Source organism: Solanum verrucosum, unplaced genomic scaffold (assembly GCF_900185275.1).
Source record: "Solanum verrucosum unplaced genomic scaffold, falcon-dt-bn FXZP01000261.1, whole genome shotgun sequence".
In the NCBI taxonomy this organism is placed as follows: Eukaryota; Viridiplantae; Streptophyta; class Magnoliopsida; order Solanales; family Solanaceae; genus Solanum; species Solanum verrucosum.
The window spans coordinates 5245-28658 of NW_026019969.1; the positions used below are offsets into that span (position 1 = coordinate 5245).

Consider the following 23414-nt stretch of genomic DNA (forward strand, 5'->3'; position numbering starts at 1 on the left):
GCTTAGAATACTTAGATTCAACGCAAACTTGACATTTTGATTTATTGCACTCAAATTTAGGCAAAACATTTAAGTTAATCAGTTTTCGCAAGGTTTTGTTATTAACGTGTCCCAAACGTTCATGCCATAAACATTTAGACTCAAGCAAGTAAGAAGAAGCAGAATCTTTATTCATATCAACTGCAATTACATTGAGTTTAAAAAGGCCCTCAGTGAGGTAACTTTTTCCTACATACATCTCATTCTTACTTACTACAACTTTATCAGAAACAAATACACATTTGAATCCATTCTTAGTCAGAACTGGTATAGAAACTAGGTTCTTTCGCAATTCCGGAACATACGAGACCCTGTTCAAAGTCACCACCTTGCCTGATGTCATCTTTAGGAGGATCTTGCTAGTTCCTTCCACCTTTGCAACAACGGAATTTGCCATAAACAACTTCTCGTCTTTAGGTGCTGGAGTATATGATGAAAATAATTCTTTGTTGGCACAAACATGGCATGAGGCACCAGAATCTATCCACCATTCTCTTGGATTTCCAACCAAGTTGCATTCTGAAAGCATTGCACAAAGATCGTCCATCTCTCCTTTGGATTCAGCCAAATTTGCTTGATCCTTCTTCTTGTCCTTCTTGGGACCTCTACATTCAGTAGCTTTATGACCACGTTTGTCACAGTTGAAGCAACTTCCATTGAATTTCTTCTTAGGAGGATTGCTCTTTGGACCAGATGTTTTCTTTCTTTTCTTTGATTTTGTGGGATCTTCTTCAACAATATTTACTCCAGATATTGCTGAATTACCACATGACCTCTTTTCTGCGGCCTTGTTGTCCTCTTCGATTCTCAGCCTTACCATGAGATCTTCAACAGTCATCTCCTTGCGTTTACGTTTCAAGTAGTTTTTGAAGTCCTTTCACAATGGAGGTAACTTCTCAATAATTGCAACCACTTGAAAAACATCATTCACAACCAATCTTACATTAAGGATTATGTGAGTATTAAGAATACACTTAATATTTCCAACATAGGTATTAAATAAATTTATACCTTCAGCATTGATATCATGGATTATGACCTGCAATTCTTGAACTTGGGTGACGACGGTCTTACTGTCTATCATCTTATAGTCCAGAAACTTTGCCACAATAAACTTCTTCATTCCGGCATCCTCTGTTTTGTACTTCTTTTCTAAAGCATCCCAGAGTTCTTATGAGGTTTTCATATTACTGTACACATTAAACAAATCATCTTGCAGGCCACTCAGAATATAATTTTTACATAAAAAATCAGAATGTGTCCATGCTTCTGTTACCAAGAATCGTTCTTCAGGCGGAGTTTCATCTGACATAACAGGAACATTCTCATTAATGAACCTCTGCAGACTCAACGTAGTCAGATAGAAGAACATCTTTTGCTGTCATCTCTTGAAATCGACACCAGAAAACTTTGCAGGTTTCTCAGCCGGTGCTAGGGCAGCATTTGAACGATTGTGTGCAACCGATGTTGTTGCAGCACTTACTGTTCCAGCATTTACTTGACTTGATTTTCTGTCACAAATGACAGACAATTTAGTATGTGAAATACTACCAGTAAAGACTAAATACTTACACAAACTGTTTCGGATTTAACGATAAAGTTTTTATGTTCTTTTAATCGTTAATCGAATGAATTTTAAAATTCAAACATAGTAGATAACCATAAAGGTTTTAATCTCCAGAAACCTCAAATACAGAAACTATTAAATTTCTTAATATTGTTATCTCTTGAATTCAGGTTAGTCAAAAAATACAAAAATAGAAAAAAGATGAAATTGACAGAATGATTTTTAATCCGAGTCTATAGAAACCACTGTGTTTCCTTAAGAAATTTAATCCCCTCACTGTACCCGAGGTTGCAGATTAATTCCTCCCAAGATAAAATGGATTAACCTGTTAAAGAAGTAGCGGTACCTCAAACTTCAATAACTTCAGCGAACGCAAGAACAGCAACAAGAGCACACACAGACTCAGTCGATCGACAATTTTATTTATGTAAGAAAATGTATGCACAGAGGAAAAATTTCAGTGTTTGAAAAAATGAAAAAGATTTCTTATTTATAGCCATTTGCAGCAAGGACCGCGTCTGTTCAGAAAATCTGTTCAGACCCATTTTTTCCAGAACATTGTGTCCTTTGGGAAAAGTAACGACTTTTCGGAAGGATTACCGTTTGGGAAAAGTAACGACTTTTTGGAAGGATTACCGTTACACGTGAATTTCAAATAAATTCAGTTGCGCCAAATTAATTCTGTTATTTAATTAACATTCTGAATTAATTTATAAGAGAAAGGAAATGATTTAACAAGATTGATTAAATAAATTTTTGTCCAAAAATATTATCAATCAATCACATCATTTGCCGAATCCGAATCTGAATCCGAGGCAGAGCGAGCGACGACGACGGCGCGAGGGGGCACCTTCTTATTAACCCTTTAAGAACTAAAGGAAGTGTTTCCTAATATAAGGACAACAATTTCCTTTCATTTACCGATATGGTAAAAATGACCTTTCATTTGCACTTTTGCAATGATGACTTTTCATTTTTCCTCCAAAATTGGTTTCCCCACTTTCATTGGTTCTTTCACTTTCCATTTTCTCTTTTTATTTCTCATTCACATCTTGCTAAACCCAAAAAATACTGGGATCTCTTAGGTATAACATGCCTAAAGCATGTGATGAATCATCTGAATACCAGATAAGTTATAGAATGAAGACACTGATTCTTGCTTCAGATGCTTTTAAAGGGATGAGTGAGTTGATGTTCATTCCGTAGTTGTTTATATACAACAAAAAGATAAGGTAATTACAAGATTGTCAAAGTTATTATGCCTAATTCAGTGTATGAGCATAAAAAAGTGTCAAAAACTTCACAACTATTTACAATATATTCAAAATTCATCGTAACATTCTTATATTGTGCAATTAATAGCGAAAGGTAATGGAGAGAACTAACCATAAAAACTTTCTTACTATACAGGAGAATATCAAAAAACAAATTTGTGAGATCACATAATTTTTTGAGTTATGTTTTAGTGTGTGAGATTAATGTTGTAATTTTGCTTTCTTTAAGTCGAAGGCCTATCAGAAACAAACTTACTATCTAATAATTTAGAGGTATTGTCTATGTTGATTAAACATGTGCAAGGTTTAAATCAGTAGATTTAGCTTGCTAAATGTACATGTAAGCTCTATTGATCACGTTCAAGATCGCGATAAGCCAAAAGAATAGCTCTTTCTTTACCTGCACGTCGACGTATAATTTGTGTACAATTTTGATTGCAGGTGACTAAAAAGAATTAAAACTTACATTTTGAACCTTTGAAGATACCAATATGAGTGATGTACTCAACTTGAACCAGTAGCCTGCATAGGGTATTTTCCCACCACTTTATTTGAGCTTTCAATGTAATTTTGTCCTCAATATACTAATGTTGTTGGAATTTTTTCAATTTTTATGTTTGTGAAGTTGATTAATTATTTAACAAGAAACACGTATTTTCTACCGTTAGATAGCTCCTACTACATTTAAATGGTATTAGTTCATACAAGAGGAATTGTATAGTATCTTGTCAGTCCATTTTCGTGTACAAATATAATATAAATGTAAATATTGCATGAAATTGTTCTTTTTTTTTCTTTCTGGATCATCAAAAGTCATTGTCAACTGTTTACTTATTCCACATATATGCAAATCTATGCATTCGGCCAATCATAACAGAGTTCTGATAAGTGATTGTGGCCCAAACTTAAATGACAATAGGCCATCAACCAAGTCAATCACATTTGAGGGTAAGGACAGAGCCAGGGTACCGATGGGGTTTCATAGTCAAAAACATACCCTATATGTAAGGCCAAAATTATTTCGTATGTATATATAGTAGAGTTGAAACTCCTTATTTTTGTTATGTGTGTTTATCTCTTTATATTCTGAATTCCCTTAATAAAAATCTTAGCTCCATTTGAGGGTTGAAGGGAATTGGAGTAAAACAAACAAACTCAATTCTAGATTGAAAGAGCTTTAATCATTATAGACCTAACAATTGTCTATTTCTTCCTAAAAGAGTCTCAATGTCATAGACATTAATACAGAGAAGAAGTGACACATAGAGAATGGAGAGCTAGAGTAAAGAGTAATTGGATCCAAACAACAATGTTAAATAATCTTTAACAAATCGGTACATGCATACCTATTGATAAAAAATTAGCTCAATTCCAGAAAGTGTCAACTCGAACCCGTTAGTAATTTGTTATTTTCTTATATAAACCTTCACATCACCCATGAATTTCAGCCATAAATTGGGAAAGAGAATGAGATAGAATAATAAAGACATCAGCACATAATTGAGTCGTAAAATTCAAGTCTATAAAAAAAAAACTGAAAGAATTTTGTAGCAAAAATTTGAAGAAAGTATACCTGGAATTATGAAGAATCCATATGTTTTGTTGTTATTATTTTGTAGCAAAATTTGGAAGATAATATACCAGGATTTTTGAAGAATCCATATGCTTCACTTTTGTGGAGATGGAAGAACCGACGAATGAAGATTTATGGTTTATAGTGGGTTAAATACCTTGCATTGGATGATTCTAGATTGGTGGAGAGAGATCAGTTGTTTGCGAAAATTACCATTTTAGCCTTGGTCGTCCCACCTTTCACGTTTCTATATAGTAGAAATTAAAGAATAAAGATAGGTGAGGTGATCTTTTATTAACACAAAATTTTAAGTGATAAAGTAATTAGACAAGTTAAACTTATTTATTAGTATTAAATAAAAGGGAATAAATATGTAAGGATAATTTTCAAACAATAAATATTAAAGCAAGACAACAATTGATCAAGAAAAGATAAACAAGGAGAGTGACTTGACATTAAAAGATATGAAAACATCATAAATGTCGAATATGAACTTATCTACCCCAAAATAACAATAAAATTAAATTATAAGAGTTGAATTGTAATTATTTAAATACTTAAGGTTTAAATCAATCCGTAAGAGAATTTAAGTACTTAGGAATGATACCAACGATATTATTAATCGCGCTTCTTCATCATAGAAACATTTTTATTTGAGGCTGGTTTTAGAAAATAATGATAGTATTCAAAAGATAATTGAAAGATTTAAATATAAACACCTAAATATATTTGTGTATAAGTACACATAGTCCCTTTTTTGAAAAATCTTTGATAAGTGATACTTTCGGGACGCATCGATTTAGTTAAAATGAAATTAGACCTCATAATTCATTTTACTTTCCCATTAACCATAGGTTAGGAGATAGTACTTATATAAAAAGTGTCATGTCTTATTCAAATTATGAAGAAAAATAAAATTGAACAATGACTTTGATAAAAGTTAACAATTGAACTTCAGTTTAAATACTTGCACAAAAATAAATAAAAAGAAAATAATAAAGCGAGACATAAAAAAAAAAAAAAAACACGTAGCATATAATTCCTCACCCCCTAAATGATAGCAGCCCCGAATTCATTCTTATTACTACGAGAACGTGCATACAACTTTTTACAAATTGCATAAATAATTTGAAAGAAAAAACAAGATTTAACAATAAAACATCCAGATCTTGGCGAACTCTTCTCGTTTTGGACTCATATTCAGACTTGTGTTGAAACACAAAGAAAACACACAAATACTATCCAAAAATACGAGATATATAACCATCATATTCATAGGCAGACAAAGAAGACGGTTACCAATTATATTATATGGATAAAGAACTAACCCGGATGCCTTCTTTTAATAGAATATCAAAAAAAAAAAAAAAAATCGAAACAGAGGAGAGAGGGACAATGGGCGATGGGAAGGAGAGAGGAGCCGCCGGCTGGTGCTTCTCGCTAGGACGGGGAGAGAGTGGCGGAGGCGAGAGTGAGGGTGGAGAGATGGCGGTTAAGGTTTATTTGATTGGATTTGAATTTTTATTTTGGCATAATACATAAGTGTGTCGATCGATAACTATGACTTTTAATTGAAATATAATATGTTATTTAATTTATCCTTGTTATTAACTATAATCATTTTGCAAAATTAATTTGTTATATTAAAAAATGGTACAATGAAATAATTATTTTATTTATGTAAATCTCACTAAGCTCTTCCAATAAAACAACTAGTATGTTTTACGCTGAAGGATAAACTAGGGGCAATGTAGAGAATTCTACTCAAATAAGGATGAGCTTTTTCTCTTTAGTAGAAAAGAATGAGCTTTACATTACAGACTTTGGAATAAGGATGACTCCGCCGCACTTACGAGTTCTATATTACAAAAAAAGAAGAAAATTGTACAAAATTTATGCTAATGTTTGTTCTTATAGGTGAGCTGTTGTTTTCTTGATATCGTCGATATGCTTCTTTTTACAGTTGTTAGTACTACAGATGTTTTGCAATTAGTAGTCCAAGCATCACAACATCCTTTGACAATTAAATTGCCAAGTATTTTGATGAGACTAGCTCTTCGGTAAACCAATGATGCTCAAAATTTACCACTTTGAAGAACCTGAAATATCTTGTCTAATATCATCAGAATTCGAAGCTGAGCACCAAATTTCGAAAAACCAAACACCTAGAGAGAGAATCTAAATATTTGCACTAATTCGATTGACAAATGAGCAAGTCAAACCATTCAATTGACTTCATTTGTTAAGGACACATAATTATCTTGTTTCAGCAAAAGCAAAATTCCAATTCCAATCAGTGTTTGGCGCAATTCCATCTATTAGTTGTATGTGGCACAATTACTAAGCCTATTTCAAAAACTTTAATAACCACGGAAATCAACAGCAGCTATATCAATACACGATAATTGGATGCAAATTTAAAGTATGAAATGTTCCCCTTATCATCTCTCATAAAACAAAATTTGTTCCATTCATAGTTTCAAACAACCCGGCCAAACAAAAACAACTTAAGTCTGTAATTTTGAAAATGGGACTTGACCAAGAAACTTGTAATCCCAATCCATGATCTATCTCTAAGCCACAAGAGTACTCGCGGTGGTAGACTCGCTGCAAGGCAAAAATTGACCTTAGTACTGCAATTCACTAGATTGTATAGAATTAAACAGAAAAAAGAGGAAGAGGAGTGAATGAAGTAAAAAAGCACTATAGTGGGGGCACACAAGAGAAGCATAATTTAACTGACATAACTCGAGAGCAACTATAAACACAAACTGCAATTACAATTTCAAAAAGGTGTCCTCCACACTAGTGAAAAGTAAAAATAAATACTGTGATGTTGAATTCATGTTGCACATAACACCAATGAAGGAGCCAAAGGGGAAGCATAAAGTGGTTTCCAATGGAACAATACAAGTCCCCAAAATAGACTTAATCCACCAGTTCAATTCATAGACCTACATAGCTCATTTGGTGGAACAATGGAAAGTTTCCAGCTAGTAATGTTCCCTAAGACAGTTATTTAACATGCCTGGGTGTAAACAAGTTATTTCAGAACAAAATTTTAACTTGCACACGTGAACTTGGAACACATGCTAAACAAAAATGAAATGTGTTCTAGATGATTAAACCAGAAACAGTTCACCACAAAGTAAAATAGGCAAGAAGAGTTAATAAAACATGCAAAACAAAAATGAAATGTGTGCTAGATGATTAAATCAGAAGCAGTTCACCACCAAGAAAAATATGTAAGAATGAACTTACTACTTCCAGACTGGTGGAAGCTTCTTTGTTTTCTTATAGTAGCGAGCAAGTCGATGAATCCTGCTCTCAACAAGAATCAATCTAAACTTGGAGTCCTTGTCTTTCCTGTTCCTCTCAAGATGCTTCCTGATTGCCACTGCTTTCTTGATAAGGTGGTAGAGATCCTCGGGAATCTCGGGAGCAAGTCCTAATTGGAAACACCAATAGGTTAAACAAGCGTTCTTTTAAAAAAGTAATGTCAAACGAGTAACTTAAATACACAAAAAGACAAAAAAGTACCATGAGCCTTCAAAATTCTGAGAATCTTGCTACCAGTGACACTCTTCACCTGAGCAATCCCATGAGAATCACGAAGAATAACACCAATTTGAGAAGGTGTCAAACCTTTTTTGGCAAACTTGCAGATGTTATCCTCAACCTGGAGCAAAGGATAGTACTGTCACTATAGAAAAACCGAATGACTGGATTACATTTCAATGGAGCATAACAGCATCAGTTAGGTAACTCCAACAACCCATCTTATAAAAAGCCAAGTGACATTTACTGTGCCGCATAAAAGAGGCATCGTTAGGAAACACAATCCCCAAAACAAGGTACAGCCACATTGTCTTTCATTAAGAGCATACATCACACTATGCATACTTGGCAAAATTTAAAAACTAGAGCTTGAAAAAGGAAAGGCAAATGTAGTTACATTCCAAAGTGCACAATGTATGTACAGTTACACATTGAGGTCAAATCTTATAACGAAAACATCACAGCAGAAGAAACTGGATATTCAAAATTCTTGAAACATATATTAATCAATCAATCAACTATCAGCAATGTGAATATTTGCTCTATTAGGGTATTCTATCTTTGTGGTGGCGATCAATAATGGAAAATTAGGATTCAAACAAGGCATCGCTACAAATATCTACATTTTTCTTATTTTTTAATTAACTATACATACGATAGAAACAGGAGAAATAAAGCTAATAAGCAAGTAATTCCTTACATCAGGAGCAGAGATTTTCAGCCAACTTGGTGGAGTCCTCTTGTATGGAAGAGCTGAAGCTGAAATACCCTTCCTGAGCAACAAAAAAAAGGATTAAAAATTATCAGTATAAATGTAGAATGAACAAAATAAAGATAAAGAAGAAGAAAGAGTAGACGAACCCTCGACTGTGCATACGACCCATGGTGGCTGTTTGGCGGTGTGACGGTGGCTGCCGCGCTCCGGTTGGCTATAAGTAGCAGCGAAATCTCGAAAATGACAAACTGAAGGGGGTTAGGGTTTTCCCTATATATAGCTTCTTTATTTGCACTGAGGTCCTTTGGTCTTTAGGATGATTTACATATTACACCCCTTATGTTAAGTGATTTTCAAGAACCCAAAAAAAAGAAAAAAGAAAAAACTCATCTCAACCTTTTTTACATTACACTTTTGAATATATATATATATATATATAACTATAAGGATATGTCTATAAGATTTACCTATTGTTAACTAGAAGTTTGAAATTAATATTTGAAAAGAACTAGGTCTTAATCATATTGATTTTAAAATTTGTATATTTTGCGTAATTTAGTTGAGTACATTTTAACAAGATATTTATTTATAAGTTGTTTTTGCTCCGCTTAAATTTGTTCCTCTCAAAGATTTATTTTAATGATAAATTTTATAGAAATCGAATGATCTTATTTGATAAAGTACCCAATAAATTATAAGTCTCTCCCTGTATTTCTTTCATTACAATATTTAAAACGAATTTCTGCATAACAAATTTAATTTCTTTAGTTTTATGATATAGATATTGATGATAGTTACATTAATAATGACAGTACCAACACTAGTAATAATTTTGAATTAATTGGCTAATTGTGATGATACTTGATTTTTAAGTTAAAATGTTAGTCAGAAACCTTTAATAACTTATAACGAAAGGCCAATTCAAACAGGCTCTTGGTGGCAAAATCTGTTGGGCCAGTGAAGCCAGCCCAGTACAGTGAAGTAGGGTTGGGCTAAACCTTGTTGGGCCCTTCAAAAGTGAGGCTATATTAAGCCCACTCATTTGGCCCACCAACCTTCATGATTGAGTCATTGTTGCATCAATAATTTTGAATTGTTATGTTGTAGGGTATCCTGACATTTTTTAAAAATCTTTCATACCCCAAAAAATAGTATTTTATTTTGTACCTATTCTAATTTGTCATCAACTAAGATATTTTTATTAGGAAAAATATCAAATTTGCCCTTTAGCATCATTCAAAAACAAACAATTTTGTACTTCGTTATTTTTCTTTTCTTATTCGATTAAAAAAAAATCACTTTTCATCTTCGATCTATAGTAACGTTCATTTTAAGAGTAACTATGTACAAATTTTTTTCTATAGAGAATTTGGACTTGTGGGGTTCGCCATTAGTTAATTACTTATCTTATTTTTTCTTTAAAGATTTCTATTCTTTTCCATAAATATAAAATTACAAAGGCAAATATATATGGGAGTTATTGAATTTATGAATGAACCAAAAAATGTAAGTTGAGTACAAAATTAACCAATTTTGAACAATACATGAAAAAATTTAAATATTTTTCCTTTAATACTACTATTGGAGTATTATTTTGTCCAACAACCAAAACAAAACAAAAAACTAGAGATGCCATACAAATTTCTTTAGGCACCCAAAAAAGGTATCATAATTTTTCCCAACTGTGAATCCACATAAGAGGACTGCTGGTGTCACTTCTCCCTGACAAAAAAAGTAAAAATAGAGTTAATGGAAATTGCTGTACAATAGCCATTATTGTGTTTCTTCTAGGTCATAGGTCACATCTTTATTTCATTCGAATTTATAATTTTATATATAGTTCATTTTATTTTTAATGTTATAAGAATAAGCTCAATTTTTCATTAACTTATCCATTTTAATCAAAATGACTTGTCAATTTGTTCGTGTATTATGCATTTTATTATTAAAATAGAATATTAAGTGCATAAGTTAGTGGGTGTAAATTGTGGTAGAAGATGACTATTGATTCTTGTAATTTATATGGCCATTAGTTCTTGTAACTCTCATGATCATTAGTTTCTTGTAACTCATATGACCATTAGTTTCTTGTAACTCATGTAACATCTATCACATTTATCTACCCACATTACTACCCTCATTCTACCTATTGATTATATGGAAGACTTTTTCACCTATAAATAATGGTGTTTCTTCCTTTGTGAAGTATCTCAAGAAAGATGAGAAGTGTGAAATAATATTTTTAGTGTGTAATAGTGAAAGAGAGAGTTGAGACAAAGAAAATATTCTAAGTCTTCAACTATATTCACTATATATAAAAAGAGAGTATTTATATATGTTGAAGGAATGTGTTCTTTTCGTGGAGCTTTGTACTCTTCAATTAATCCGGAGTTGTTTGAGTTGTACACGTTGTTGGGCTGTTGTATCCTGGAGGGAACAAGTCAAGAGTGATATTGTTGGATCGGTGTAGATTATGCCGCAGTAGTCTTGAATCTCCTTAAAGAGAACGAGATATCCGTGCCTCAGCCTAAAGATTATTTATTCATTTTTTGTCATTTTATTTTCAACTGTAATTTGTTGTATTTGTGGTATATTACACCAACACAATTCAATATATCGAACTTCTTGCTTTCATTAGTCACCAACATCTTTACCATATATATCGCATAAGTGTATAACTTATCGTTTCACCATATAATGGATTGTGTTAGAGGGTGAGGTGAAAGCATAATAAAAACTTGTCCACACTTGAAGTTGTACATTTAATGAATATATGATACATATCTTTACGTATACTATTACTAATTAGTAATAATACACTCTAAATCTTAATTTCTCATCTAACCAATAATATAAATTATTACAATATGATGTAAATAATAAGTGCAAATTATTTTTTACAAAGGAGGAGTGGTTGGTTAGGCCATCTCATAAATGTGAAATAGTTGGTGGGTAGTACATTGATTATAGAACCAAAAGGTTATAATTTCATTATATAATTTGAAATAATGAAACATACTATATAGAATTCACAAGTTCAAATGTGGAATAATGGATATAGCATTCACAAGCTGTGTTTTATGTGGTTGGTAAGGGCAATACACCAGCAGCACCTTTTTCACTTTTTACTATCAACTTATATGTGAAAGCCAAACCAAAAAGACAATCACTACTCCTCCACTTTCACAAAAAGTAGCTTGGAAGTTCACTCTTTTGTTGAATTAGTGATACATCACTCTCATTTTGCTTTTTATTGTTTACCTTCAAATTACATTGCTAGTGTTTCCAATTCTATACAAAGTATAATTTCTTTGACATGTGCTTGTAACAAAAGTAGCATGGTGCAACATAACAGATTGTCTTAAAACTTTAGGTCCTCCTTATTTATTCGTTTTTGAGTTTTTGTAACATGTTTGATTTTCCAGATATGTGTTTGTTTAAACTTTAGGTCCTTTCTACTGAGTTTTTCAAATATAAATGTTCTTCGCTCGCAACAATTCAAATCTTAATTGGTGATGTAGTCATGAGATCCTTTTATTTTTAATTAAAGATTTTGAAATTAAGCTTTGTGATCGAACAATTCACCTTAAAGAGTATTTTCACTTTAGTGACTCTTATAGTGATTGAATTATAATGAATATTAAATATGAGCCAAAGAGTTTTGAATTCCATTAGACTATTGATTATGGGTGATAATGAAGGAAAATAGTATTTTGATCCTTAAAGTTATTCATACATTTTACTTTTGATCCTTATAAACTCAAAAATATACTTCCATCCCTTTATGTAGAAAGTATGTTATAGCTAACTATTTACTATAAAATTATATTACCATCAATATACGATACTAATACAAATTTAGTATAATACACATCTAGTTAAAATTCGTCTGGTTATAAATATTGCGAGTACTTTTTAAATTCTGTTTTGGAAAAAAAAAATTGGCCATAGAACTCTTTTTTTTTTTGGGCAAAATATCCAAAATTTCAAAATCTACAAAAACTTATTTTTGGGACGAAATATTGATGTTGAGTCCTTAAAATTTTTAAAACCTACCACAATTTTTTATATTAAAAAAAAGGTCATTTATGTATGACTCCAATTTATTCTATCTATACTATCATTTTCCATTCATGAAATTGATATCTACTCCGATACAATTGTAACTAACCTATTGCAATTTATCTTGGAAAACATATTGATTTAGCCAACAAATATTGTTCACCCACAGTGTCTTACTTGCTTAACCTCAATTATTACGAGATATTCGTCATATGACTGGAAAAACCAAGTTTAATGGTATAACGATTTATAAAAAAAAAGTTGAGCTAACCATTATTTTCATCAGTTACACTGTACTCTAATGCGTGAAATGTTGAAACTAGTTATGTCAATTATATTTTCTTGTGGGTAGATGTGACTATAATTTGTGTAATGACTTGAATAATGTATTATTTATAATTCTATATAAACACGATAATTTTGTACCAAATTTATGAATATTTTTTATAGTGTTTGGATTTTATGGATATAAATAATATTGCATGTTTTATTTTATATATGTTTTCAATTCTATACCTTTTTTCTTGGTAATAATTCCATAGCTTACTGCCACGTCCCGCCACATCACAGTTAAATTTGGCGTCCGGATAGGGGCGGAAGGGCCTAGAGTTGTGGAGAGGTTTCCGGAAGACTCTAGAACCCTCTAGATTATTCAAGAAGGCTAGAGAATTCCCTAGAATTCTCTAGAATGACTTAGAAGGCAATGGAAGGTCCTAGAGTGTGTAGAAAGTTCTAGAGCTAGGACCAAAGTGTAAATAAGTTTAGGGACTTAGAAAGTAATTTAAAATTGTACTTTAGTCCCTAGGAGTTAGTATAAATAGGAGGTGCCCCTCATTTGCAAGGCACCATCCAACCAACCAAGACTCCAAGCAAGCAAGCAAGCAAGTTGTAAAGCATTCTCCAAGCAATATAAGCCTTCTTCCAAAATTCTCTAAGTCTTCCTTTTCATTCTCTTAGCGATCTTAGTCGTAAAGGCTTACTTGAGCTTACAAGATCGTGAAAGATTCGTGAGTAAGTTGTCAAGTGCCGCGCGGAGCTTTAGTAAGACTCTAAGTCCGTGACAAAGTGGTATCAGAGCGAAGGTTTGCACTAAGGGAATGGCAACCGAAGGGGACGTAAACGCCGCTAGCACCACCAACGTCCGTCCGGATGGTGGAAAAAAGGCCCGAAAGGGAAAGAAGCACCAAAAGAGTCATGAGGAAATGCTGCTGGATCCCACACCAAGCGAGGCGCTAACATCTCATCCACCTTCGACCACCGAAGCAAGTGACGATGAACGTGGCGAGGAGCCTATTGACGTCACCGCTGGAGTAGAATGGGTCGCAAGGGTTGAAGGGGCAAGGCAAGCCGTGGAGATATTAGGCCGGCGTTTGAACATGGCTGATGGCAAGTTCAAGACTCTTGAGGACTTCACCCTTGAAGAGACCGAAAACATCCGTAAGGAGTTGGAGGGACGTCAGCGGGCCGAGTTTGAGATGAAGGAGGCTATCACTTCCTTGGAGTGTCGGCTCATGGAGGCATTGAGCACGATTGAGACCATGAAGGCCGAGATGAAAGCACTCAAGGAAGGTGTGGCAGTTGGAGGATCATCATCGCTTGACCGAGATAGGGAGGTCAGGGTCGAGGCTCCCAAGCCACATATGTTCAAAGGCATCCGTGACGCGCAAGAGGTGGAGAATTTCCTTTGGCATTTGGAGAATTACTTCAAGTGCAACGGGCTGAAGAGCGACGAGAGTAAGATCAACACCGCTGTGTTGTATCTTTCGGAGATGGCCATGCTATGGTGGAGGCGCAAGGATGCCGAGATAGGGAAGGGGACGTGCACCATCAACACCTGGGAGCAATTTCGGGAGGAGTTCAAGAAAGCCTTCTTCCCTAACAACGTCATCTATGAGGCGAAGCGCAAATTTAGGGAGCTGAAGCAAACGGGCAGCATCCGCGCATATGTGCAGGAGTTCACTACCCTCACACTTCAAATTCCTAACCTCACAGATGATGATATGTTGTTCCACTTCATGGATGGGCTGCAAAATTGGGCCAGGACGGAGTTGGAACGTCGGCAAGTCAGGACCATAGATGAAGCCATCACGCAGGCCGAAGCTTTAACAGACTTCAAGCAGGAGAAGCCCGACAGAGCCATAGGAGAAGAGATGAGAGGTAGTCATGACCATGGTGGGGGAGATCGTGGCAAAGGCGAGGAGCAGCGGCCACATCCCAAGAAGCATGGCACCTATAAGTCCGATGGCAAGAAGTCTGGACATCATGGCAACACAGAGAGGAAGCTAGAGGTTGCCAACAAAGGTGGCTGCTACATATGCGGTGGGCCGCATGGTTATGCAAGGTGCCCTGAACTGAAGAGCCTTGGTGCTATCCTGCGAGAGCGGAAGGAGAAAGACGCACAGGAGCAAGGACAAGGCGCAGAGACGACGCAGTTGGGCTTGATAGGACTATGCGGAGCCATCACGAAACAGCCAGAGAAGCCAAGAGGATACGGCGCGCAGTATGTCGACCTTAAGATCAATGGAAACCCCGCTTGTGCTTTGGTCGACACGGGTGCAGAGGTCAATCTTATGACCAAAAAGGCAGCAACGAGGTTGGGGTTGAGTTACAGTTCAAGCAACGCCCAACTTAGGACGGTCAATGCATCCCCGACTCCCGTGTGTGGAGTCGCGCATGGAGTGAGCATCACGCTAGGCGAGTGGCAAGGTAAGGCCAACTTCACTGTCGCTCCTTTAGATCTCTTTGACATAATTCTTGGGCAGGAGTTCTTCCAGCAGTGCCACGCGGTGATCGATCCCTACCTCCAACGACTTCTAGTCATGGAGCAAGGAGGATCATGTATGGTGCCCTTAGTCAAGGTGCCGAAGACGGAAGGACAAGTCCGCCTAACGGCCATGCAGCTCGAGAAAAACCCTAAGAAGAAGGAGTCGATGTCTAGAGCCACCATTGCAAGTTCGAAGAAGGACAATGGTGCAAGAAGGTCCTTGCCACCGTGCATGAAGAAGGTGCCAAAAGAGAACAATACCGTGATGCCAAAGAAGCTGCCGAGGCGCGCACATCCTAAGAAGGAGATGAGCCATAAGTCCGAGTTAAGAGGGCTATGGAAGATGTTGAAGGAGTTGCGCAAGGGCCTTAATCGAGTTAATGGACTATTGGTCGCGCACGCACAAGGCTCGGATGACGATGTAGCGGCAATGCGACGCGATCGTCGCATTAATAGGTGGGGGAGAGTGCCACGTCCCGCCACATCACAGTTAAATTTGGCGTCCGGATAGGGGCGGAAGGGCCTAGAGTTGTGGAGAGGTTTCCGGAAGACTCTAGAACCCTCTAGATTATTCAAGAAGGCTAGAGAATTCCCTAGAATTCTCTAGAATGACTTAGAAGGCAATGGAAGGTCCTAGAGTGTGTAGAAAGTTCTAGAGCTAGGACCAAAGTGTAAATAAGTTTAGGGACTTAGAAAGTAATTTAAAATTGTACTTTAGTCCCTAGGAGTTAGTATAAATAGGAGGTGCCCCTCATTTGCAAGGCACCATCCAACCAACCAAGACTCCAAGCAAGCAAGCAAGCAAGTTGTAAAGCATTCTCCAAGCAATATAAGCCTTCTTCCAAAATTCTCTAAGTCTTCCTTTTCATTCTCTTAGCGATCTTAGTCGTAAAGGCTTACTTGAGCTTACAAGATCGTGAAAGATTCGTGAGTAAGTTGTCAAGTGCCGCGCGGAGCTTTAGTAAGACTCTAAGTCCGTGACATTACCCTGTCATGGGTCCTTTTCTATGCTTTACTCATCATTCTTCCTTTTTCTTTTTATTTTTCCCACAAAGTAGGCATTGGAAAAGAATTGTCAATATAGACACAATATCTTCCAAACATGAAAATGACTATCCCATAAACTTTATTCACCAAAATAAGAAAAAATTTCATGTGATTACCTTTACTGAACATAATTAATTTACTACTAATTATATTTTGTCTTCTTGTAATTTCTTGTCAAATCCTGAAAGCAACCGTTCCATGCTTGCTTATATATTTCTGTGTTAATTGGTTTTTTCATATCAGAACTTTTTTTTTCTTTTAATCTCTGTTAAGATTCCCTTAGTTTTGTTTTGTTATATGTATATGATTATAATTTTTTGTTTTGTGAGATATATTAAAAAGAAGAAATATCCATTTTCACCAGGGGACTGGAAATATGTTAAAAATGAAAATATTTGAAAATAGCCAAAAATAACTAGAATAAACTAATAAAAAAAAGAGTTATAGGAACTCTTTATTGGACTTGATTTCATCAGTTGTAGGGAATTAATTCCATGTGATGCTTTTCTTTTTTCTTAGACCAAATTTATTTAACACATGGTGCAACTTATATTGATTTCAATCAGCAACTATTATAGCTTTTATAAGATTGATAAGAATTACACCTTATTATAGTTAACAATATATCTAGAAAGAGTTATAAAAAAAGCATAATATATAAACATGACTCTTAACTTGACTTCAGTTGGTAACTATGACTTTTAACTTTGGGTGTGGATAAATAGACACTTAAACCTAGACACATTCATCCGACCTGGCGTCCTCCTACATGACAATTTTGTGTCCTGCGTGACATCCTATGTATATTATGCCACATAGAACACGTGTGTCTACTTGTTCAATTTTATACAAATTTAAGTGTCTATTTGTGCACACTCAAAGTTAAAGAGCATAGATGTCAATTGAAGCCAAATTGAAGGGCATATTTATGTATTATGCCTAAAAAAAATGATACTCCCTCCGTTTCAATTTGTTTATACTATTTTTGTCAAAATTTCTCGAGTTTTTCTAACATTCAACTTCACCGGAATTCCAGTTCCTTTGCTACCACTGCTTTACACAATCGATCGGATGACTTGACACAAAAAAATTTTCTTCTTATTATTTTTTTTTTTAATCTTATAATTTTAAATTTAAGATATATCAAATATATTAAAATATCTTTTAATCATATCGTCTATATAATGATAGTGCCATATAAAATGGAATACAATTTTTTTTTTGTTAAAAATAAATAAATGACTGAGATCAGCATTTCTTGATTTGGAAAAATTACAGAGGTATTAAATGCCTTGAGCAATAAATTTTTAAAATTCAAAAACTAACCTAACCTGTTCTCTTTACATACACACATTTATGAGAAGTACCAGTACTTCCTTACTGCTAGTCAGAAGACAGTAGTCCTCTATTATTTTTGACTTTATTTAATTTTAAAAGAAGACATAAAATGAATAATTCCCAAACCTTAGTACCTCAAAACCTTTTTGTTCATCCCTCATAAAGGAAAATCATAACCTTTTTTTCATCCCTCAAAGAGTTAAAAATAGTAAGTTTCTACTCTTCCATTTTTATTTTACATGTCATACTATTATTAGTTAACAAATTATTTAACCAATCTTTCATATATAACTCTAATGTAATTTTGTTTTTCTCTCTCTAAATAATAGAAAATGTATTCCCTCTGTCCCAAGTTATGTGATCAATGATACCTTTCCAATTTTGAAAGACAAACAAATATTTCCTTTGGTAATAATTTTTTTAATATATCTTTTAAATATTTTAGCTTATTAATTATTATGATTTATAATAATACTTTTATATAGTTTTCAAATGTATACGTTTCGTTTTCACATTTAAGTTTACAAGATTAAATAACATTTTGATATATAGTCGAGTACCTTTAATTTAAGATCATATAATTCAAATTTTTTTTGTTCTTTTTTTTAAATTTCATATCAATCAAAATCAGACGAACTAGATGAATTAATTGTTTAAATTTTGACAGAAATTTGATTCAAAATTATTGTTTTTCCCAAGCTAGCTAGTTACAGGTTACTGGTTACACCAGTTACCAAGATTCAAAATGGATTCTTCTTTCTGCTTATTATTTTACCTCTACACCAGTTATCCATCAGTCACACATTGCCATATCTTCTTCACAAAAGCCAACACTCCTTTCTTGAAATTTGTCACTAAAACCAACTTTCCCTACAAACTTTTCCATCCATTTTTCTTGCAAAAACCAAAAATGGGTTTTCTCTCTGTTCTCTCTTCCATTTTCCTTATCATCCTTATATTAACATTCCCACAACAAAGGGTTTCTTCTGAAGCCATTAATGATAGTACTAAAACTTCTTTATCTTTGCTTATGACTATCAAAGCTTCTTTGGACCCAAAAAGCCTCATTCTTTCATCATGGTCACCTACTTCTACTGACCCATGCAATGATTCTTTTGAAGGTATTGCTTGTAATGAGCTTGGTCAAGTTGTTAACATTTCTTTGCAAGGCAAAGATCTTACTGGAAAAATCCCACCTGAGATTGGTCAGCTTCAAAGCCTGTCTGGATTGTACTTGCACTTTAATAATCTACATGGGGTTGTACCTAAAGAAATTGCCAACTTAACTCAGCTCTCAGATTTGTATCTTAATGTGAATAATCTCTCTGGTGTTATTCCTCCTGAGGTTGGCAACATGTCTAGTCTTCAAGGTAGGTTCTTTTTTGCTTTCCTGTTTTGGCTAGTTATGGTAAAAAGCCTCAGTCTTGATGCTTAGTTTTGACTTAATTTGAATGAATGTTTGAACTTTGCCAAATAGATCTATACCTCTATTAATGAAATGGGTAGCTCAATAAAGAGTCCAATAAGTGATAATGCTGTTAGTTATTGAGTAATTTCACAATGCCTATGGCTTTTCTTGAAAAAAGATTGGATTTTTAGTACTCATTAGTCATTGAAAGTCTATATTAAAAAGGTTCTTGAAGTATCTTTTATGAGGTGATTTTTGTTCCTATGTAGCTTACAGCTAGGTGCTTAGAACATGAAACACTTGAAAAAGCCTCCATCTTTGGTTTTATGTTAAGCTTTTCTCTGTCATTTGTCTCTTTCCCCATTGATTTGAGCTTCAATATGGGCTAATGCTTGAATAAAGTTTCAACTTTCCTGGCAAACTTGCAAATTTCTTAGTCTCTTGTTTGGGTGGTTTTTTCTGCATTTTTGGTGGAATAAATCTCAAATAAAAGTAACCAAGCTCCATTTGTTTTCTGTTTTTACAGTGCTGCAACTATGTTATAACCAGTTGACTGGAAGTATACCTAATCAACTTGGAGCTTTGAAGAAACTGAGTGTTCTTGCTTTGCAAGTCAATCAGTTAACTGGAGCAATTCCTGCAAGCTTGGGGCATTTGGAGATGTTAACCAGGCTTGACTTGAGCTTCAATAATCTTTTCGGGTCGATTCCAGTGAAACTCGCGGATGCTCCAAAGCTAGAAGTTCTTGATATCAGAAATAATACCCTTTCTGGCAATGTCCCTCAAGGTAGTTCTATTTGATTTTCTTGATAGTACCTTTAATCCTATTTCATTGCTTAATATGCTTAAGAAATGAAGAAATCTTAGGTTCTTTGATTCCCCCTAATATCAATCCAAATGCTTACTAATATTAGACATTATAGTAGAACTAACTCTCTTTTTGGTCTTTTTGGTTTGGGCAATGGATGAAATGAAGCCTTGAAGAGACTGAATGAAGGATTTCAGTATGCAAACAACCCAGACTTGTGTGGAATTGAATTTTCTTCCTTGAAACTCTGCACTGTATCTAGTCTAAACCAAAACAGACCACAACCATTTGAACCTGGTTCGAATCGTCTTCCCACAAAAGACATTCCAGAGTCTGCAAATGTACAAACAAAACAAATGAGTCGGTCAAGAAAATCACAAACTGCTGTGGTTGTTGGTGTTATTGCACTTTTTGTTGCAGTAGCAGTAACTGGACTTTTCACATTTTCGTTGTACCGTCGAAGGAAACAGAAAATTGGACGTACTCTTGATACCTCCGATAGGCGACTCAGTACTGATGAGGTGAAGGAGATCTCTAGAAGAAGCGCGTCGCCCCTCATCAGCCTGGAATATTCCAATGGCTGGGATCCTCTAGGCAAAGGCCGAGGTGGAAGTGCTTTCTCTCAGGAAGTATTTGAGAGCTTTATGTTCAATTTGGATGAAGTTGAGTCAGCTACACAGTACTTTTCAGAAGCAAACTTGTTAGGCAAGAGTAATTTCACAGCTGTTTATAAAGGGACATTGAGGGATGGGTCTGTTGTTGCTATTAAGTGCATTTCCAAGACTAGCTGCAAGTCAGATGAAACTGAATTTCTCAAGGGACTAAAGCTCTTAACCTCATTGAAACATGAAAATCTTCTGAGGTTGAGAGGCTTTTGTTGTTCAAAAGGTAGGGGGGAATGCTTTCTGATCTACGATTTCGTTCCAAATGGAAATTTGTTGCAGTATCTTGACGTGAAGGATGGAAAAGGAAAGGTCCTTGATTGGTCTACCAGACTATCTATAATCAAAGGCATCGCCAGAGGTGAGCTACTGTTTGATTATTGTCTCATGTTTGATGTTTTCTTTATATCTCTTTGACGACCAGATTTGAATAATATCTGTTATCTATTGTTTAACAGGTATTCATTACTTGCATGGAAACAAGGGAGGCAAACCTGCTCTAGTCCATCGAAATATATCAGCTGAAAAAATACTTGTCGATCAACACTACAACCCATTGCTCTCGGATTCTGGTCTGCACAAACTACTAGCAGATGACATTGTCTTCTCAACTCTCAAGGAAAGTGCTGCAATGGGCTATCTAGCTCCAGAGTATACAACCACTGGCAGGTTCACCGAAAAGAGTGATCTCTATGCATTTGGCATGATCATATTTCAGATTCTCTCCGGAAGACGTAAAATCACCCCTTCTAACCATCAAGGGGCAGAGTTCTGCAGATTTGAAGACTTCATTGATCCGAATCTTTGGGGCAACTTTGTTGAAGCGGAGGCAGTTCAGATGGCAAAGGTAGCTCTACTTTGCACGCACGAGTCACCAAATCAGAGGCCAGACATTGAAATAGTCATGCAAGAACTGAATGATTTAACCTCCAGCAAGTCGTAAAAGCTATTGCAAACAACATCTAAGTTCTCCAATGACCCATTAGGAGCCTGATACTAACTTCTTACTGATGCCAGGAGTAGGCACTCTTTTCCCATCCTTTTGATCCTGCATGACTTGTGCCTGAGGACGACACATGAATGTCAGGTGCCTGTTCCACATAGTTTAGTACTAATGCACCTCGACGTAGGTAGCCTCAAGTGATCAGTTCTCTTGTATTATGTAACTTAACCATAATTCTAAGCAAGTTTTCTCCACTTGCAAACTAGTGTACCAGAAGTGCAATTTCTATTTAGTATCATATATGACCTCTTGCTATATGGAGTACTACCTTCATAGTACAAGTCATGTAGTTAACAACCAAGAGATCACTATCACATTTTAGCCTTTCTTGTTATCAAGAAGTAAAAAAACACAAAATCATATGAAATGTACTACAAAAAACAGTAACTCTACCCCATCTGCAATCTCATAAAAGGGAATAAAAGAAAAGAAAGAGAATATATAATGAAATGGAGTATCCTAGGCTATGAATTTTGGACATATGTCAAATTGAGCACTCCAAATTGATAGCACTGAATGGTCCAACTTACTCTCCAGAATAGGCATGATGTAACCAAAAGTCAAGATGGCAAAACAACTTCATACTCCAGCTAACATCCAAATTCTTCTAATCCCAAACATGTGATCTTCTGACGTTTGATTCCACCACCACAAATTTCCAAACAAGTAAATAAGTACAAAGTTTTGGCTGGAACCAACAAGGACATAATGCCACTCATCATCCAAGGGTGAAGTTCACAAGCTTGATTATGTGGTTTTCATTCTTTACGAAACAAGAATGAGGAAATAATACACGTTTAGTCTGGATTTAATTTATATACACTGACAATGTAAAATTTTAACCATCCAATATATTTTCAGTTAACTAATTCCACTTATTATAGACGGTTATCTTTAATGGATAGAAGTTAAGCTATTTCAATATTTTAAGACGAAGATAGGCTCTTGTGACCATTGACAAGAGAAGCTACTTTATATCTTCCGCCACTTTCTACTCTTGTGTTCCCTGTGAGTATTTTTTGTCCTTGGCAAAGTTGTCGCCCTTCTCTTGGACCTCCTACAAATCATACTGTAGGGACTTCTTTAATTAACTAATACTACTCCCTCTGTTTCAAATGATGTGACAGTATCTGATCACACACAAAATTTAAAATAAGAAAAGAACACTAGAAATTTATAGTCCAAAAACAAAGATTAAATATTTATGTGACCGTAAATATCTCGTTAAGGGGAAGATAAAGACAGACTAAAAAAGAAAATGTCTAATAATTGCAGTATGATTTTTTTGCTAAAATAATTCTTGGGAGTGGGAACCTAAGGTGGCTAGGAAATTCAGAGCTGTAGCCTATTGGAATAATATGACTTTCTCTTGTAGGCTAACTCTAGTTTCCTACTCTAGTTGATATCATGTACAGGGGTGACTACACATGTTTGCCTCACTGTAATTTGAAAAATCCACCTACCTGTCTATGGCCTAATTTGAAGAGGACGTGAAATAGTAAACCTTGGTAGGATTTCCAACTTGGTTATTCTGAAATAATTTTAGATCCTTCATTGATAACCAGCTTGAGAATCATTATGTGAAGGCATAGGGGA

At 34.9% G+C, this 23414-nt stretch overlaps 3 protein-coding genes across 3 annotated transcripts; 2 read left to right on the forward strand and 1 right to left on the reverse strand.

Annotated features, from left to right (window-relative positions):
• Positions 1 to 6899: 6899 nt before the first annotated feature.
• On the reverse strand, positions 6900 to 9003 carry LOC125815676 (40S ribosomal protein S13). Its single transcript, XM_049495206.1, has 5 exons — positions 8873 to 9003; positions 8712 to 8784; positions 7994 to 8132; positions 7715 to 7901; positions 6900 to 7060 (listed from the first exon to the last, which is right to left on the reverse strand). Exons 1-5 carry the CDS (start codon positions 8893 to 8895, stop codon positions 7027 to 7029), a joined length of 456 nt encoding a protein of 151 aa, XP_049351163.1. The 5' UTR covers positions 8896 to 9003; the 3' UTR covers positions 6900 to 7026.
• Positions 9004 to 13885: 4882 nt separating this feature from the next.
• On the forward strand, positions 13886 to 16063 carry LOC125816201 (uncharacterized). The gene has a single exon (XM_049495786.1). It carries the CDS (start codon positions 13886 to 13888, stop codon positions 16061 to 16063), a length of 2178 nt encoding a protein of 725 aa, XP_049351743.1.
• A 2675-nt stretch (positions 16064 to 18738) lies between these two features.
• On the forward strand, positions 18739 to 22052 carry LOC125815837 (LRR receptor-like serine/threonine-protein kinase RGI5). Its single transcript, XM_049495394.1, has 4 exons — positions 18739 to 19307; positions 19872 to 20132; positions 20322 to 21176; positions 21274 to 22052. The coding sequence occupies exons 1-4, from the start codon at positions 18848 to 18850 to the stop codon at positions 21756 to 21758; spliced, it is 2061 nt and encodes a 686-aa protein (XP_049351351.1). The 5' UTR covers positions 18739 to 18847; the 3' UTR covers positions 21759 to 22052.
• Positions 22053 to 23414: the final 1362 nt, after the last annotated feature.

Bases quoted from the DNA above. Each gene is read 5' to 3' on its own strand.
- LOC125816201 (XM_049495786.1), top strand. From the start codon at position 13,886: ATGGCAACCGAAGGGGACGTAAACGCCGCTAGCACCACCAACGTCCGT.
- LOC125815676 (XM_049495206.1), bottom strand. From the start codon at position 8,895: ATGGGTCGTATGCACAGTCGAGG. The intron at 8,133-8,711 runs GTAAGGAATTAC...CCTTTGCTCCAG, and splicing joins TGAAAATCTCTGCTCCTGAT to GTTGAGGATAACATCTGCAA. The intron at 7,061-7,714 runs GTAAGTTCATTC...TTTGCCTTGCAG, and splicing joins CTTCCACCAGTCTGGAAGTA to CGAGTCTACCACCGCGAGTA.
- LOC125815837 (XM_049495394.1), top strand. From the start codon at position 18,848: ATGGGTTTTCTCTCTGTTCTCTCTTCCATTTTCCTTATCATCCTTATA. The intron at 20,133-20,321 runs GTAGTTCTATTT...GATGAAATGAAG, and splicing joins TTCTGGCAATGTCCCTCAAG to CCTTGAAGAGACTGAATGAA. The intron at 21,177-21,273 runs GTGAGCTACTGT...ATTGTTTAACAG, and splicing joins AATCAAAGGCATCGCCAGAG to GTATTCATTACTTGCATGGA.